This window comes from Taudactylus pleione, unplaced genomic scaffold, assembly GCF_031769625.1.
Source record: "Taudactylus pleione unplaced genomic scaffold, aTauple2 ptg000575l, whole genome shotgun sequence".
Classification (NCBI taxonomy): Eukaryota; Metazoa; Chordata; class Amphibia; order Anura; family Myobatrachidae; genus Taudactylus; species Taudactylus pleione.
The window spans coordinates 1,754,604-1,775,461 of NW_028284977.1; the positions used below are offsets into that span (position 1 = coordinate 1,754,604).

General features: G+C 39.9%; 1 protein-coding gene across 1 annotated transcript in view; it reads left to right on the plus strand.

Moving 5' to 3' along the window:
- LOC148481532 (extracellular calcium-sensing receptor-like) overlaps positions 1-18,842 on the plus strand; it is a 112,968-nt gene extending 94,126 nt beyond the window's left edge. The window contains exons 3-4 of the mRNA XM_088453290.1: positions 16,870-17,658; positions 18,573-18,842. Of these exons, the coding sequence (XP_088309416.1) occupies positions 16,870-17,658; positions 18,573-18,842 (1,059 nt within the window). The remainder of the gene's footprint in view (positions 1-16,869; positions 17,659-18,572) is intronic.
- Positions 18,843-20,858: the final 2,016 nt, after the last annotated feature.

A 20,858-nucleotide genomic window follows, 5' to 3' on the forward strand; every position in this document is an offset into this window, starting at 1 on the left:
TGCACTTACTGTACTCATTTACTGCACTTATTGTACTCATTTACTGCACTTATTGTACTCATTTACTGCACTTATTGTACTCATTTACTGTACTTACTGTACTCATTTACTGCACTTATTGTACTCATTTACTGTACTTACTGTACTCATTTACTGCACTTATTGTACTCATTTACTGTACTCATTTACTGTACTAACTGTTCTCATTTACTGTACTTACTGTACTCATTTACTGCACTTATTGTACTCATTTACTGTACTTACTGTACTCATTTACTGCACTCACTGTACTCATTTACTGCACTTACTGTACTCATTTACTGCACTCACTGTACTCATTTACTGTACTTACTGTACTCATTTACTGCACTCACTGTACTCATTTACTGCACTTATTGTACTCATTTACTGTACTTACTGTACTCATTTACTGCACTCACTGTACTCATTTACTGCACTCACTGTACTCATTTACTGTACTTACTGTACTCATTTACTGCACTTATTGTACTCATTTACTGTACTTACTGTACTCATTTACTGCACTTATTGTACTCATTTACTGTACTTACTGTACTCATTTACTGTACTAACTGTTCTCATTTACTGTACTTACTGTACTCATTTACTGCACTTATTGTACTCATTTACTGTACTTACTGTACTCATTTACTGTACTTACTGTACTCATTTACTGCACTTATTGTACTCATTTACTGCACTTATTGTACTCATTTACTGTACTTACTGTACTCATTTACTGCACTCACTGTACTCATTTACTGCACTTATTGTACTCATTTACTGCACTTATTGTACTCATTTACTGTACTTACTGTACTCATTTACTGCACTTATTGTACTCATTTACTGTACTTACTGTACTCATTTACTGCACTTATTGTACTCATTTACTGTACTCATTTACTGTACTAACTGTTCTCATTTACTGTACTTACTGTACTCATTTACTGCACTTATTGTACTCATTTACTGTACTTACTGTACTTACTGTACTCATTTACTGTACTCATTTACTGTACTTACTGTACTCATTTACTGTACTTACTGTACTTACTGTACTCATTTACTGTACTCATTTCCTGCACTTACTGTACTCATTTACTGTACTTACTGTACTCATTTACTGCACTTATTGTACTCATTTACTGTACTTACTGTACTCATTTACTGCACTTATTGTACTCATTTACTGTACTTACTGTACTCATTTACTGTACTTACTGTACTTACTGTACTCATTTACTGCACTTATTGTACTCATTTACTGCACTTACTGTACTCATTTACTGTACTTACTGTACTTACTGTACTCATTTACTGCACTTATTGTACTCATTTACTGCACTTATTGTACTCATTTACTGTACTTACTGTACTCATTTACTGCACTTATTGTACTCATTTACTGTACTTACTGTACTCATTTACTGTACTTACTGTACTTACTGTACTCATTTACTGTACTTACTGTACTCATTTACTGTACTTACTGTACTCATTTACTGCACTCACTGTACTCATTTACTGCACTTATTGTACTCATTTACTGTACTCATTTACTGTACTCATTTACTGTACTTATTGTACTCATTTACTGTACTCATTTACTGTACTCATTTACTGTACTTACTGTACTCATTTACAGTACTCATTTACTGTACTTATTGTACTCATTTACTGTACTTACTGTACTCATTTACTGTACTTATTGTACTCATTTACTGCACTTATTGTACTCATTTACTGTACTTACTGTACTCATTTACTGCACTCACTGTACTCATTTACTGTACTTACTGTACTCATTGTACTCATTTACTGCACTTATTGTACTCATATACTGTATTTACTGTACTCATTTACTGTACTCATTTACTGTACTTACTGTACTCATTTACAGTACTCATTTACTGCACTCACTGTACTCATTTACTGTACTTACTGTACTCATTTACTGTACTCATTGTACTCATTTACTGCACTTATTGTACTCATTTACTGTACTTACTGTACTCATTTACTGTACTCATTTACTGCACTTACTGTACTCATTTTCTGTACTCACTGTACTCATTTACTGTACTTACTGTACTAATTTACTGTACTCATTTACTGTACTTACTGTACTCATTTACTGTACTTACTGTACTAATTTACTGTACTTACTGTACTCATTTACTGCACTCATTTACTGTACTCATTTACTGCACTTACTGTACTCATTTACTGTACTTACTGTACTCATTTACTGTACTCATTTACTGTACTCATTTACTGTACTTACTGTACTCACTTACTGTACTCACTGTACTCATTTACTGTACTCATTTACTGTACTCATTTACTGTACTTACTGTACTCATTTACTGCACTTACTGTACTTACTGTACTCATTTACTGTACTCATTTACTGTACTTACTGTACTCACTGTACTCATTTACTGTACTCATTTACTGTACTCATTTACAGTACTTACTGTACTCATTTACTGCACTTACTGTACTTACTGTACTCATTTACTGTACTTACTGTACTCACTGTACTCATTTACTGTACTCATTTACTGTACTCATTTACTGTACTTACTGTACTCACTGTACTCATTTACTGTACTCATTTACTGTACTCATTTACAGTACTTACTGTACTCATTTACTGCACTTACTGTACTTACTGTACTCATTTACTGTACTTACTGTACTAATTTACTGTACTTACTGTACTCATTTACTGCACTCATTTACTGTACTTACTGTACTAATTTACTGTACTTACTGTACTCATTTACTGCACTCATTTACTGTACTTACTGTACTAATTTACTGTACTTACTGCACTCATTTACTGTACTTACTGTACTAATTTACTGTACTTACTGTACTCATTTACTGCACTCATTTACTGTACTCATTTACTGCACTTACTGTACTCATTTACTGTACTTACTGTACTCATTTACTGTACTCATTTACTGTACTCATTTACTGTACTTACTGTACTCACTTACTGTACTCACTGTACTCATTTACTGTACTCATTTACTGTACTCATTTACTGTACTTACTGTACTCATTTACTGCACTTACTGTACTTACTGTACTCATTTACTGTACTCATTTACTGTACTTACTGTACTCACTGTACTCATTTACTGTACTCATTTACTGTACTCATTTACAGTACTTACTGTACTCATTTACTGCACTTACTGTACTTACTGTACTCATTTACTGTACTCATTTACTGTACTCATTTACTGCATTTACTGTACTCATTTTCTGTACTCATTTACTGTACTTACTGTACTCACTTACTGTACTCACTGTACTCATTTACTGTACTCATCTACTGTACTCATTTACTGCATTTACTGTACTCATTTTCTGTACTCATTTACTGTACTTACTGTACTCACTTACTGTACTCACTGTACTCATTTACTGTACTCATTTACTGTACTCACTGTACTCATTTACAGTACTTACTGTACTCATTTACTGTACTCACTGTACTCATTTACAGTACTTACTGTACTCATTTACTGTACTTACTGTACTCATTTACTGTACTTACTGTACTCATTTACAGTACTTACTGTACTCATTTACTGTACTCACTGTACTCATTTACAGTACTTACTGTACTCATTTACTGTACTTACTGTACTCATTTACTGTACTCACTGTACTCATTTACTGTACTCATTTACTGCATTTACTGTACTCATTTACTGTACTTACTGTACTCATCTACTGTACTCATTTACTGCATTTACTGTACTCATTTACTGTACTCATTTACTGTACTTATTTACTGCACTTATTGTACTCATTTACTGTACTCATTTACTGTACTCATTTAATGCACTTATTGTACTCATTTACTGTACTCATTTACTGTACTTATTTACTGTACTCATTTACTGCACTTACTGTACTCATTTACTGCACTTACTGTACTTACTGTACTTACTGTACTTACTGTACTCATTTACTGTACTTATTGTGCTCATAAACTGTACTTAGTGTACTCATTTACTGTACTCATTTACTGTACTCATTTACTGCACTTACTGTACTCATTTACTGCACTCACTGTACTTACTGTACTTACTGTACTTACTGTACTCATTTACTGTACTTATTGTGCTCATAAACTGTACTTACTGTACTCATTTACTGTACTCACTGTACTTACTGTTATTTCTATTTTGCAGTCATACGCATGTCAATAGTTCACTTGTAGAGCAATTTAAAATTAACATTTTAAAAATACTTTACACTGTATCTACAGTATATATCCCTGTCCTCAAAAGGAATCAACACCCAGATTAAGACCATGCTAAGCATTCAATATACATCTTAGCCACAGAAGCCAATGATTCAGGTGCCGCACACGTCCCTTTCTGATGGTCCTGATTAATCTCACTGTTATTGCATAGCGCCTGTGTAGTATGAAAAGTTTAGGCATTAAATAAGGCAATTTTTTTGCAACATTATAGGAAGCAATAAGGTATTGTAATGTAAGCTGTTAGAGGATATGTCTGCCAGTCTCATCAAGAGAACATTTTATTCTATTAAAGATGGCACTTCAGACATATTCACTGTCTAACTTGTGACTTTTCCACCAGAAATGGTGGATGGAAACCAGTATTACACTTTTTGGCATCTCCGTACACTGGGCTTGATTCAGAACCTCTCGCGAGCGCACAGCGCTTGCAAACAGGTCAATGGTCCCCCACATGCATTAGACCCGGCCAGCGACAGGCGCTCCGTCGCTATGGGTCTCCCACCAAAGCGGGGCAGCTGTCGATTGTGATTGACAGCTTGACTCATTTTGGAGGCAGGCAGTGGGGGTGGCTGGCAAAACGGAGGCATTCCTGAAGGAACGCCTGCCATTTTGGGGTGGCCCCACTGACTTCATGAGTGATGTCAGTGGGTGAGCTTCGGGCTCTATTAGAGCTGAAAGGTCACTGGGGTTTGCGGGAATGAGACCCTACGACAATGGTCTTGTCACAAGCCACGATGGTCGTGACCATCGCAACCATCACCTGGCCGCTCGCTAAAGCTGTGGGTGGTCGCCAACAGCTTAGCGAGTGGCCAGGATGCCATCTTTTAAAAAACAGGGATGCCCTGATTCAGAGCGTCCGGCTCTGAATCAGGCCCACTGTGCTGCAACTGAGACTCTGATTCATCATAAAATGCAACTGCAAATATGCATGCAGGCATCCTTGCAATAATGCAAATGCAGCAGGAGGTGTATGACAACCCCTGTATGACACCCCCTGTATAACACCCCCTGTATGACATCCCCTGTATAACACCCCCTGTATGACACCCACTGCTGCATTTTTATCCCAGTACTGTGACAGAGGTCGCAGGCTCGGATCACCATTGTGGCCATTCTTGGTCAATGGTCACGATGGTGGATGGCACTAGGCCATCAGCCAGCTGAATAAGCCTGAGCTTACTCAGGCTGGCTGGCTTGTGAGCCCAGGACATGCCCCGATATTCAGGAACGCTGGCTGACCCAGCCTGCACTATACCTTAAATGCCTGTCTTTCAATCAGATATAGAAGGGTCTGCGTGCAACTACGCAGGACCCATTCTGCACAATCGCACATGCAATGCGGAATCAGGCCCTGAATATGGTAAAATGCATATTGATGCGTGTGTATGAGACATGACTAGCTAGTCTCATCATATAAATGCTAGATGAGTAAGGACACATCTGTATATTGACACATTCTCGCCCTCTCTCCAACCCCCGATTCATGTCTGTTTTAGAAATACCCATTCTCCTCCTTTTTTTCTTTATTTCATTATCTCTATATATTTGGTCGACTGCACCTGGAATTTCTGTTTAGCTTGAATATATGATTTTGTACCACTATTACATATTGCAATTTGCATAGTTCTGCTGTTTATTTTTACATGCTTATTCCTATATGTATGTTGCACTGATTTGGCTTTTGTATTTGTTTCACTGATGTGAAGATATTTAAAGAAAAAATAAATCTTCAGCCTTCATGGACTTGTGGAAAACATCAATTCAGACTGGATGTTTGAAGGTGCTATTAGGTGTAGTTCCCATATTGTGAACCTAGCTGAGGAGACATGTCTGGTTTGGGTAGAATTCAGCAAAGTAGATACAGCATAGGGAGTATGGACAATCATATCATGGCCTAATACTACATCCTCACTCTTACTGACCAATAGAGCAGTTGCTGTTATACTTCTTAAACACGTTGGGAGTGATCTTGCCACAGTGTCCAATTGTGCACTGTAGTATGCTACGGGCCTACTGGCATCACCATGTTTTTGTGTGAGGACGCCTGCTGCACAACCATTAGCTTGCGTACAGTACAAATCAAAAGGTTTTTCATAATCAGGTATTCCCAATGCAGGTGCTCTTGTCAGACTATCCTTAAGGTTAAGGAAAGCATGCTCTGTTTCCTCTGTGTGTATGACACGATCGGGCTTTGAGGAAGAGACCATCAGGGGTATTCAATATGGAACGTAAACTTCGCTGTTGTTTTTTTTTTTAATTCTGCAAATATGCACCTGCTGCTAATAGACTATTCTAGGAAACACCTGCTGCATATTTGCAGAATAGCCCTGAACCTATTAACCAATTTTTAAGCAATTTTTTCCCTTTTTTTTTTTTCACCTCAAATTTGAAATAATTTTTTCGGGGTGTCCCTATTTTTTTTGTATCTTTTTTTTACACAGATATTTTTATAATGTCATTCCCAGGGGTGCAGGCTATTTTTTTTAAGCCTGCACCCTAAACCCCATTTCTGCACTTTTTTTTGCCACCTATTCACCTATTCAGTGGTGAAATGTTATCCCCATTTTTTTCAAAGACTTTTCGAACCTGAGAAAAGTCTTTGAAATTGAATATGGTGTAAAACCAAAACCTGCGAAAATGACATCATCGGTGCGATAACATCGCAAAAATGTAGTTTTCGCTCCATATTGAATACCCCAATAAGTCCTGTAATGGTAAGGCCAAAATAGAAAAACCTGGGATCCACATTCTGCAGTATCCACACATTTCCAAGAAGGTATGGATTTGCTGTTGGTTCTGCGGCAGTGTCATGGTCTGTATAGCTTGGATTCTGTCAGTGGTCAGATGTCATAACCCCTGGGTTAGGCAATGTCCCAAGTATTTCACCCTGGACTGGCATGGCTGTAGTTTGTCCTTAGCAACCTTGTATCCTGTTTGTGAGATATGAAGCAATAAAAGTTTAGTATAATTTAAACATGACATAAAAGAATTAGAACACAACAATAAATCATCCACATATTGTATCAGAAAAGATCCATTGGCAGGTTGAAAAGATTGTAAACAGTCGTTTAAGGCCTAGGAGAAGATACTCGGGCTGTCTATGAAGCCCTGGGGCAATCATGTCCATGTGTATTGTACACGCCTGTATGTAAAAGCGAACAGGTACTGATAGTCAGGATGAAGAGGTACAGAGAAGAAAGCAGAACAAAGGTCAATGACAGTAAAATGGGTTGCATTTCGTGGGATCTGCATGAGGATGACAACTGGATTCGTCACTACAGGGAATTGGCTCTCTACTACCTTAGTAACCCCTCTAAGGTCCTGTACCAGCCTATAACCCTTCCCACCACTCTTCTTCTCAGGAAAGATGGGACTATTGGCTACACTCGCTGTACAGACTAAAATTCCCTGTTGTAATAACCGCTCAATTATGGGATAAACCCCTACCATTACATCCTGTTTTAATGGGTACTGGGGAATATTTGGAGCTTGCCTACCACTTTTAAGATTTACCATTACGGGAGCTACATTTGCATTTACATTCAGTGTCCTGTCCATCTTTGGTCCAAAGTGAGCCTGGTATTTGGGATAACATTTGATATACCTGAGAAGGATTTTTATCTGAACCAGTAGAGTGATACATCAACCTTTGGGGAGTTTCCAATATATCCCTCACCTCATGTGCCACTCTCTCTGGGATATCTAAGAATATACCATCAGGGGTACAATATATGACACATCACATCTTACATAACAAATCCCTTCCCAGTAGGTTGGTAGGGGCTGCTGCTGCCAGGATAAAAGAATGCCTGATATGCAATGGCCCGATAGGAACCTCTGTGGATTTAGTTAAAGGACAATGTTGCACTTTACCCGTTTGCTGGTATTGTTTCTCTGGTCACCTGTAAATTAGCTGGAGATTTTATCACTGATTTAGTTGCCCCTGTGTCTACAAGAAAAGGATGTTTAGTACCAGCTACATCAACCATCATCACTGGTTCTTCCCTACTACTTCCAGTTAACCTGACTAGCTGTAGACTACAGGAATGACCTGACCTCTAGTGTTGACTCTCACTCTCCAATACAGCATTTAAGGCCACAATTGGAGCAGGTGACTGTGGGAAGTTTCCTGCATTCTGTATATATCTCTTATGTGGATATCTAGGTACTCCCTGATTAGGGGTTCCTACCTTCTTCACCTTACAGTTCCTAATTACATGTCCCACTTGGTTGCAGTTAAAGCCCCTTCATGAGTGGGGTGGGGAAAGAGGTTGTTTTGTGGGTTGGGTGGTAGAGAAACATTGTGAGTGTGGATAAGGATTTTGAGGGTAGTATGGTGGCTATGGGTAGTATGGGTTTTGGGGCTGTGTGTGATAAGTGGGGTAGGGCTGTGTTTGGGGCTGCACAGGATTGGTGAGGGTGTTTATCTGCGATGGTGTATATGTCTGGTGGCTGTGATGATATATATATATCTCTCTTCTTGAGGATGTTTTTATTGTGTTCAATAGCAGACTCCCTCAGTGTGTCTACAGTAACTCCCCTCCAGCCAGGTAGAGAGGTCTGGGTTTATAGATTGTCTTTAAGACCATCCATAAGTACTGTGATGACCATTTCCCTGTGATGAGTGCTATCTTTAATATCTTCTATCCCAGTGTACTGGGTGATAGCCTGCAGAGCTCGGGTACAGTAATCTCCTGCAGATTCACTCTCTTTTTGTTTTATGGTGAAAATTTTACTCCAGTTAACTACTACCGGAAAATATACACCCAGTTGAGTTATTATGCGGTAATGTTACCTTGGTTATCCTAGTCTGTTAAGGGAACATATCCATCCAATACACAATCTGTGATAAACTTTTTCACGTCAGTATTGTGCGGAAGACACGCTCTTAACACCACTCGCCAATCTTTATTGGTTGGCTCGTGAGCATTACCCGACTTTTTCACAAATCTTTGGAATTTTGTTAATTTCTTATTAGTGTCAGGGAAGTCTGTCATTATGGAATTTAGCTCAGCTCTTGTCCAAGGAAAATGCAATGCTACATTCCTTGTGGGCACCACACCATTCGCATCTGGATTCCCATTGGGGACAGTTATTGTCTAGACGGGATGGAGACCGGCCACACTGCTATCTTTGGCTTTGTAACCTGGTTGGAGATTCAGTCTATTACTGCTACGTACAGTATTAGCAACTTCCGCTACAGGTACACCGGATGTTAACACTTCCTGTACTACCACTGATGAGGATGGGGCCACCTCCTGTGCTCATTGTAATGGAATATCTACCATTTGTACAGCATGGGAAATGGCAGACATAACAACAGGTTCATCATCCACATCATAAACATTATCCTTGTAATTACTCAAGAGAGGGTACAGGTTACATGTTCCATTTTTATGAGTTTTTACATCGACTGTACGTTCACCCCCATCCGCATAGGGTGGTGGTGGTGCGCATGAACCACTGACATTACCTTCCGCAACACTACTTTGCTGTTGGTGGTATTTCGTGGCGCGCATGCAACGCTGTTTAGGCCTGCATGCGCACTCCCCTGCATCGTGCATGCGATGCTGGCTTGCGTTGCATGCACACCCTTAAGCAAAGTGTCCCCCTTGTGCTGCCACAACTTTAATCAATCGTTATACTTTATTTTTTTCTTTCAAGAGTGCACCATACAAATGCTATCTTGGACATTGTTCACTTCCTCCTTATCAAAGCTGCCAATTTAGGGATAAGGTTTCACACTTATTCTCGTCATCTTAAACCATACATCACAGTACATAGTTGCATACGCACCGTATTTAGTATGCATTATATGCCGCGCCGAACCAATCGGCGCTTCCAAGAGCAGCACATCATCTAACATCTCTACCGTTTGCTTGGCTCCCATCTTTGGGAAAATAACACTAAACTTTTCAATAGAGATTTAAATCGGTGAAAGAAAGTCAAGGTTACTTTCACTTACCTCTGGACGATTTAACAGGCCGCGACCACACACCTATGGAAGAATAACCAGGCTGCTTCCACACACCTAAGCCCTTTTTGAGTACTTTGCACTGCTTGAATTTAAGCATTCCAATAACACTTACCCTTTTCAGTGATCTTGTCCACCCTCTACTCAGTTCACAATCACAATTTGCCACAACCGTGCAGTTCAATCACAATGCCAAATAACCCTAACTGATCACTGGATGCTGCGATCACACTGAGAGCTGATACGTAACACAAACAACAACAACTACACCTGCTGTGTGTATAGACTCCGGTATCTACTACCGAACCACTAGGCCGACACCAGGTGCATACCCCCTAAGGGTCCTATGATAACCCTAGCTAGGAAACATGTTACCCCTACCAACACACATTCACTGTTACACACCTTTTCCTGCGCAAAAAAATAAACTTTTTCCCAGATATGGCAGCACCGATTTAAGATATTTAAAACAACGCTATCACACTATCAATATCACAATGCAATCTCAATGGCTTTGTTTAAACATGCATCAGCAATACAGGAAATACATATACGCTATTGTGCGACTAGTCACATACACAATAATGCGACCGCTACACAAAACATATTATTACCCTTACGCTATTTTGCAACTTCCCCTTTTAACATGACATTTTATCAACGAAGTTAAACAAACTTTTTCCTTCCTTGTCCCTGGATTCTAATTAGTGCTCCTTGAACTTATGCAATAATGGGTAGCGGTCTCTCAGCAACAAAGTGATAGCAAGTATTTGAAGGTGCAATGCATTCTTTCCTGCATATGGTGCCTCCACCCTTTGCTGAGAGATTGATAACCGTGTGTTACCGTGTGAATGGTAGTGTGATTTCACTCTACGAGCCCCCAACTATTGATTCCTACCTATTTATACACTCTAAATGTCACTGTTTAGCATTATAAGTTGCACAAGAAATAATTGCTTTCCAGACTTTGATTGTGATTTCAAAGCACAAAAATATATTATTCACCCAAAAGCAGATAGTTACACGCTGTGATCTAAAAACAATTAGCGCAAACAAATTATACAATCACAAGGTACAGTCGATACATACACAGGCACACTGGATCCAGATTTCCAGCATAAAAGGTGAAGGCTCTGTCAAAGAAAGAACAAGCAGACTAACTACTAGAAATAGAGCGTCCGTATATATACCCTTACAGAGATAGCCAATACAATAGAACAAGTTGGCATAATCCCATTGGTTCTTCTGTTACAATGCAGTTCATATGTCAGTTTGTATGATCACAGTCCAGCCTCCAACAGCTCTTTGTGTCCATTTTCCCGCTGAAGAACAAGTCTAAACTGGCTGCATTACAGAGTACATTTGAATGCCTAACTCTATGATCCATAATTTGCAGACGCATGTTGTGATTTCCTCACCGATGGAACCGAAAGTCTGCAAATAAACAGTGGTTTAGAATAGCACCAAACACGGTCTGCTTATCTTGTACTAAACCTGAGATCTTAAATACAGTCGCTTTATTACATACTTAATAAATAAAACCTTGAATATAAACCTTAATGCTAGGGAACCTTTTATGTAAGTGTGCAGTGTGTAAGTGTAAAGATATTAAGAAAAGATGCTAGTTAGCGTTGTGCATCTATATGTTTGTGAAGTACACCATGGTACGTGTTTTGCAGGGTTGGTCATTTAATATGTTTTAGTAAATGTATGTATTTACTGTATATAATGAGGACTTTTAACAATGGCCCTCATTCAGAGCCGTTCGCTATTTGCGTTCATTCGTTCAAAAACAAGGGGTGGCTATTCAAATGATCCGTTCGCACATTGCAGTCTGTTCACACCTCTAAGTCTGAACAAGCGAGCAAAACATACACTCTTTTATTTCTTAAAAACGCCCCCTGGCCACTCGCACCATACGTCATGTCCGCTATTTATTAGATTAATCGAGTACATCGAACAGGATATGAACTGCTCGCTATTCTTATGGTTGGTTTTTTCAACCGCTATTTTGCGAGCAGTTCTAAGTTAAAAAAAACCAAATGACGTGGTCATTGACTCTGCTATATTAATTATGCACACCCATAAAACGCCCGTTTTGACCTTTAAGCACGCCTGCGTTCGGATCTCCACTCCCGGTTTTCAAGCACCTTCCCCTGTTACCACCCACATACGCCTCATTCTGTCACTCAAAATAGCAGGCACTCGCTATATTGCGTACAAACGATTTTCGGCCGCACTGACTGGTTCGCGCATGCGTACTAACAACCGTACGCATGCGCAGATGTGCGAACATCGCTCGGAACGAGCGTACTGCCGCTAGCGAGTGGCTCTGAATGAGGGCCATTGTTCTAATGCGTGGGAATCGCATGATGCTAAATAATAGCATTGCTGTATGTACTGATAATGTGTGAGATTCGCTAAATCGGTGCAGGGTGGCCATTCACAAAATGGCGTCTTGTTGCCATTCGCAAAATGGCATCGTGCAGGTTTTCATTTTAACAGATTCTGTCTCAGCCAATTATCCAGCTTCGACACCTGTGTACCTATCAGGTATACTTCTGTCTGGATCACCACCTGCCAGCGGGCCACTTATAAATGATACCCCCATGAAGCCTGCATCCTTCCAGTACCAGCAATCTGTCCTGAAAATCTCTCCTGGTTACACTGTGGGTACAAGTCCTCTTTCACCCATGACAGTTTGCACTGGCCAAATGAATGTGGCCAGTGGACAGGACAGATATTCTTCATGGCATCGTCAGCCACCTGGAGGGGCTGTAAGCTTTGCAGCAACAACTGGCCCAGTTTTTACAGGATAACACTAGCAAGCCAGTTTCCCCAGTCATTCCCTCTCTGGTTGACCAATCCCATCTATACCTTCTGACGCTTAAGAAGTATGATGGAAACACGAAACTGTGCAGGGGATTCCTCTACCAGTGTGGCATACACTTCATGCTGCAACTGGCATACTTTTCCTTCAGCTAAGGCCAACGTGGCCTACATTGTGTCCCTTCTAATATAGAACCAGCGCTACTGAGAATAATAGGTAAACAAATATTATGGACAGATTTCTAATAATTAGATCTTTCCCGGCATTTGGGAGCAAATTTCTGACTGTCATTTGCTTTCATACCTTACCAGATGTTTATTCCAACCAATAAACTAGTTGGATGGTTGGACAGAAAATCTTTACGTGTGTATGCAGCTTTAGTACCACCAATATCTGCTCTGACTTGTAAGGCGGCAATCCCCTCTCAATGGCCTACAGAGGCTGAATCTGCTTTTTAATTATTAAAAAAGCATTTGTCTCTGCTCCAATTCTAAGACAACCTGACATAGATAGACTTTTTCTGTTGGAGGTGGACGCCTCTTCAGAGGCTGTTGGAGCTGTCCTCTCTCAAAAGTTCTAGGATAATTGAGTTTATTCCTGTTGGTATTTCTCCAAGAAATTTCTGCCAGCCAAGAGAAATTGCCCTATCAGGGAGCAAAAACTGTTAGCTGTCAAATTTGTTTTCGAGGAGTGGCGGTATTTGCTTGAAGGTGCCAAGCACCCTATCACTGTCTATGCAGATCATAGGAATTTGCTCTTCCTTAAGAACATTAATTGTGTCAGTCCTCATTTAGCCTGGTGGGTAATCTTCTCTCATTTCAATTTCTATTTAACCTTCTGCCTGGGAGCTCAAAATCTGAAAGCAGATGCCCTTTCACAATCCTTCTCATCTGAAAGCACTAAAGAAGATCTTGGGGAGGCACCTGTCCTGTAACCCAAAGTGTTTGCTGCTACTAATATTCAACCACCTCTGGGAAAGATCTTCATGGCCCAGAATCTCAGGAAAAAACTTTTAACCTGGGCTCATAAGTCACGCTTTTCCGGATATATGGGTATTCGCAAAACCATGGAATTTCTCCAGCAATCTTATTGGTGGCCTGCGATGAAGGCCAAAATCTCTGAGTTCATCTCCTCCTATACCCAATGCACTCAGCATAAGATTCCTTGCCAAGAACCCGCAGGTGAACTGAGACCTCTGTCCATTATGACTCAGCCTTGGACCCACTTGTCCATGGATTTCATAACCAATCTGCCTGATTCTAAGGGTTACTCTACCATCTGGGTCGTGATAGATCATTTTTCTAAAATGGCATACTGCCTAACCCTCAAGAAATTACCGTCCGCCCCTGAACTAGCCCATATTTTCATCACCCATATATTTCATCTACATGGACTCCCAGTTGAGATCATTTCTGACTGGGCAGTTCAGTTTGTGGCTAAAGTTTGGAGAGCCTTATGTTTTGCTCTACAAGTCAAGTTGAAATTCTCCACAGCCTATCACCCCTAAACCAACAGAAAGAGCGAATCAGGATCTAGAAATGTTCTTAAAGACGTACATATCTTCCTCACAGGATGATTAGGTGGATTGTTTACTCTGGCTGGAGTTTGCACACAACAGCTCATATCATTCTTCTACCGGATAGACTCCTTTTCTCATGGCTTATGGTCATCATCCCAGAGTTCCTGAGTTCCAAAATCTTCCAGCCTTCAATGTTCCAGCAGTATCCACCTCTCTGCAAGATTTCTCCTGAATTTGGGCTTAGATTCATGCCTCTCTACTGAAAACCTCCCATTGCTACTAATTAGGGGCTGAAAGGAAGAGGAGGTTTGTTCCTAGTATGAAAGTAGGGGACCAGGTATGGCTTCCCACCCATAACCTATGACTCTTAGTGCCTTCTATGAAGTTTGCTCCCCACTTCATGGGCCCATTTACTATTATGGAGGTGATCAATCCCGTGGCCAACAGACTATGACTTCCTGCATATCTTAAAATTCCAAACTACTTCCACATCTCTCTTCTACAACCATTAGCTTTGAATCAATTTCTTCCAACTCTGCCTCCATCTCCCAAGATCCATACCGAGAGAGGAGTGGAGTTTGAGATTAAACAAATCCTAGATTCCCCATACCGATATGGACAATGCTAATATTTGTTGGAATGGAGGGGGTACGGTGCCAAGGTAAGGTGTTGGGTAAAAGAAGAGGATATCAATACTCCCTGTCTTCTTCACAAGTTCCATTCTTAAAATCCTCATAAGCCAAAGAGGTGCCTGGAGGTCACCCATAAAGGAGGGGATACTGTCATGACCAGGGCTGTGTGTGTCCAAGGCCAGCAAGCCTTACCTATTTTAATGCTGTGGTGGGGTCATTCTGGCAGGGGCGTGGGCATCTGGAGGTCAGCGCTGCATACCTCAGGGTCACGCAGGCACAGAGTTCTGAATACAGGTTTCAGGTTGGGTCACTTTAGGCAGCGCTGCAGTGCGACATGGGCACCACCATCTTGGATTTATTCAGGTGACTCATATCAGCCAATCCAGCCAGAGTATTATCAGGAATCCTTGCAAGCATTATGCACTTAATTTGGTATTTAAGGGCTGTCCTTTATTTGCCAGTGCAACATTTATCCCCGTGCAAGCTGGGTACTAGTTCTCTGTGATCTCCTGCTGTTACCTGTTCCTAGTGGTTATCCTCAGACCCTGGTCGCTCCAGACTCCAGTCACCCTCATCAGACCTCTGTGTGACAGCAGTGTTACTCCAGGCTACCACCCCTAGGGGAACTTCTGCTGATATACAAACAGTCTGTGCTTCTTCCCAGTCATCTGGTTACCAGTCGCCTGTACCCTGCGTACATATTGAGTATACTTCCATCTGGATCACCATCTGCCAGTGAGCCACTCATAAATAATACCCCTCTGAAGCCTGCATCCCTCCAGTACCAGCAATCTGCCCTGAAAACATATCCTGTTCTACTCCAGGTCCAAGTCCTCTTTCACCCATGACATCCCTGACCTGATCCCTTGGTACTGCTCACATCCCTTTGCAGGAGTCCATTGTGAAAATCACTAATGCATCAGACTCCATCCACTTCTCTGCTATAGGTGTGCACCAAGCCTACAAGTATGGCCAACATTCATATCATCCCAGCAAGACTTGTGACAGGGCCCTTAAGACCAGCCAAATACTTAGCCTAATGCTATAGAATAACAGTACTCTCTCTGATTTATTCTTCCTCAGCTCCATCCAAACTCACACTGAGGGATTATCAAAGAAAATTAGGTACTTATTGTGGTTTGGTTAAACATTTCAGCCAAAACAGAGCTCACATGGTCTTTTCTGCAAACCCTAAGGATGGATGGGTTATGGTCCCACACACCCAAATATATGCTGGCAGCTGATTTATCATTTTGGTATCTCAAACCTTTAGGGGGAAACTAGGTTGGGTCTGTCAGACTGCACCATGCTTACTACCTTAGGCTGTGAACCAAAATATTGAAAAGTGTGAACATGAAATGGTTACAATCTTTATCCTATGCAAAAACCAGGACCCAAATATGCTAATTTATTGGAAAACCAATTATGTTTAATATTTACTGTGTGCAGATACTATGGGGACACTGCAGAGTACACAAGTAGAGCAGACAGGAATTATTGCTCCTATTATGTGATTTATCAATCATTACATTTACTTTTGCAACAAATAATTTTTTTTTATATATTTACAGTATTTTCCAGTATATTCTGTTCCCACAGATCAATTATGGAACCAGTGACCCTGTCCTAAGTAACAGACAATTATACCCAACCTTTTACCGGATTGTTCCAGATGACCGAAGCCGTTATGCAGCAATTGTTAAGTGTCTGCTACATTTTGGATGGAACTGGGTTGGAGTCATTACACCAAGTGATGGTAGTGGGGACATGGAATTACAAGAACTGAGTACAATGATGACCCAGCATGGGATCTGCATCGAGGTGATCATTAAATTTACTAATGATAACAACATTAACAGAAGGAAAATGACTGAGATTGATAAGTTAACTTCTAGAGTTATAATTATATGTGGCATATTCTCCCTAAATGTTATACATTTTTTTAATAAATCAGAAAATTTTAATAAAAATATTACACTAATTCTGCATGAATCAGGGTCTGATATTAAATACATGGAAGAATCTATCTTTCTACCAGTAAATTGTAGCTTAATTTTCATATTGTCTCCTAAAAAGATGCCCAACATTAATAGTTTTATCCTCAACATAAATCCGTCTAATCGCCCAAATGATCCAGTATTGGTAGATATTTGGCTATGGCTTTTCCATTGTCTTTCCTCAGACAAATTAAAAAATAATTTTTATAAATATCTATATAAGTTTTCTGGAGTGAACTGTACTGGCAAAACTTATATTTTACCTGCATATTATGGTAAGAATGATTCAAAGCCGTATTACTCGTACATGGGCGTGTATGCGCTGGCTCACGCTTTGCAGAACATGAACCAATATAAGAGAAAATCTGAGACTTCTGGATTACGACAAACAGTAAGTTGTATGTACAGTAAATGCATGAAGATGACATTTGTGGTAGTGACTGTTGATAGTTCATCTATTTGCTATGGTATTTAGTTTATGGAAAGATGACAAATGTCCAACTATCCAGTTTTTTCCATCTTTATGGCCAGCAACATATAAAGGCAACAAATAAATAAAATTTGGTGGCAGAGCAAGAAATCCTGAATAGCTGTACATTTCCCTGTGCCTTCCTCACCTGCTGTAACACATAAGGAGATGACTTTATTGTAGCCTCTACCTTGAATTTATATGATGATATATGATTAACAAATGTTTTGCCTTAAAGTGACATGTTGTGTAATTGAAGCTTTATCTACAAGGTGACACAAAATACAAAGCACCATCCCAGGTCATATGGCAAAGACATAATTATTATTACCAGTTATTTATATAGCGCACACATATTCCGCAGTGCTTTACAGAGAGTATTTGCCCATTCACATCAGTCCCTGCCCCAGTGGAGCTTACACTCTATATTCCCTATCACATGCGCACACACATACACACTAGGGTTAATTTGTGTTGGGAGCTAATTAACCTACCAGTATATTTTTGGAGTGTGGGAGGAAACCGGAGTACCCGGAGGAAACCCACAGAAGCACAGGGAGAATATACAAACTCTGCACAGGTAGGGCCGTGGTGGGAATCGAACCCATGACCTCAGCACTGTGAGGCAGTAATGCTAACCATTACACCATCTGTGCTGCCCAATAGCTTAGATATTCTGCACTTATAGTTAGATCACCAATTATACTGAATTAAATGTTATCATTGCCTGCAAAACTTACAGCCCAGTCTATGATGTAAGCAGGTGTATATGTGGTAATCTGTAACAATGTATATGTTATTATTTTATCATTCTCTTTTTTATTTCCCTATGTAAGTGGCGCTATATGAAAAACCTTCATTACACAGATCCCACTGGGGAAGAGAAGATCTTTAATGAGAGAGGAGATCTGCCCTCTAAGTGGTCTCTAGCAAACTGGGTCATTTATAGATTTGGTCCTAGAATTGAGTTTAATGTAAAACACTTGACCACCTTTGGAGAATCACTAGAAGATAACCAGGATTATCATATCGAACCTGGAGATATCACATGGAAAACAGGCTCGGTGAGAGAATATCACATGATGTTTGATATGATGCTTCTGTAGAAATGATTGAGTGAATGAATAAATAAGCTGATTGGTATGTGGTCAGGAGGTTGACAATAACGATGTCACCAGTCACTATGTCCTCCTCACTATGCCGGTGCCGGGATCCCATCATGGCTGACATCCTTCTTACAGTATTTCACCCGTGCAGTGGTTATAACTTTAAACAAGCCACTTCCTGGTTACATGTTTAAAGTTATAACACCCAAACAGGTGCAATGCACTAAGACAAATTTCATGCAAGCCAGGATGTGAGGTCATAAGATTGCCTGGTGACATCATCGCTGTCAATCTCCCATACTCATCCCAAACTGATTAACATCTTTCACAACACGGTGCTTAGTTATTGTCCTTCATCAATACAGAAAAAAAGATTAGTACCGGTCGGATTTGTGCACTTAGGCAGCTGAAAGGTAAGTGTCTAAAGGGTGTTACCCTCACCCACACAGTTTATAGACAGAATACACAGACACCCTCCCTTCTGCGCCACATACAAATATCCAACAAAGGGTTAAGCCTTCTTATTCTGGGAGTTCTTTAAATTCCCTGTCAGGTAGAAGTCTTCACAGATATTTGTATTAATGAAAGATAAGTTCCCAAATGATTCTACATTTAAAAATATAAATAAAAACAAACTAGTGCAGCATAATCACAAAAAATACCATTTGCAAATTAAATGCATTTATCAGTAAGTAATTAAGCATTAATATGATGAACCACTGAAAATATAGTCCAGTAAATATCCAAACAAAAGTATTTTTTAATCCAAAATTTCAGATAAATAATCCATATGACACCAGGGTAAAAATATTCACAAACAGAAAATCCCAAACTGATGAGGGTGGCTTCCTACCAGAGTATGGTGTATAAGGGTGCACATAGACACTAGATGGGTGTCTCAAATCCCTGGGGAAACATCAGCTCCCAATGGGCAGAACGTCTTCTCCTGGTCTGGTCATGTATGCCAATCTTCTTTTCTATCCAATGCGTTTTGATAAATCCTCTGATCTTTTTCAAGGCATGGGATTAAGTTTCTCCCTCCCAGATATTTATACCCCTTGGGATAGTAGTTCTAATTACTGGGAGGAGCCACCTTCATTTACAAAGCATATACAAATACATTGAACAAATTAAAAAGACATCCTAATATATGTATGGATAACCACTATGGCTTCAAGCTATCCAAAAAGAAAATATATATTAGCTATTTTCATGAAACAGGAAGTTCCTACCATTCTAAGTGCATCAGAAATGGTGTCCATGCCGGTGCTCAATAATCTATGTTTAAAATAACAAGGGTGACCTTTCAGGTCCCAACCACCTGACCAGTGTTGGAGCCCAGCATAAAACCCTCCCTGGGACAAGAATTAAATCCTCATATGTTATTGGGATAAGTCACGTGATTGGCAATCGGCGAAACCAGAAGTGCGATATCTGCCATCTTAATACAGGTAATCATAATACAGAACGGGCTTACATGTATGGTATAAAGCCCCAACATGGATCAAGCATTAATGGAACAAATATAAGTCACGTACATGGTGTTTCAACAATTTCACCAGACATTATTTTTTTTTTTTAACATAGTATCGCAGGCAACTAAATTAATTTTGTTTCTGGTTCTTTTCCTCCCAGAGATCTCAGGGTCTGATTCAGCAAAGATCGCAATTGTAAAGCTGCACGCAGATAATATGCAAATGCTGAAGGTGGTGCAAACAAAACAAAAACAATAATAACCCTAAAAAGAGAAAAAAAGAACATACAGTCTGCACATATTTCACTGATATGTGCAGGTTTTTTGTTTGGGAGACAAATCGGTACTTCAAATTGGACAGGATCGACCAAATACACCATAAATCAAAATGATCCTGTCAAAACTGGGACCTTGGTAAATACACGATTTTAAAAGTGTAAAACACGACCTTTTTTGTTTGATCCAAGCCGATTTGAAAAATGGGACAAATCGGGACCAACACGAAAGTTAATAAATTTACCCCTTAGTGTTTCATTTCAACA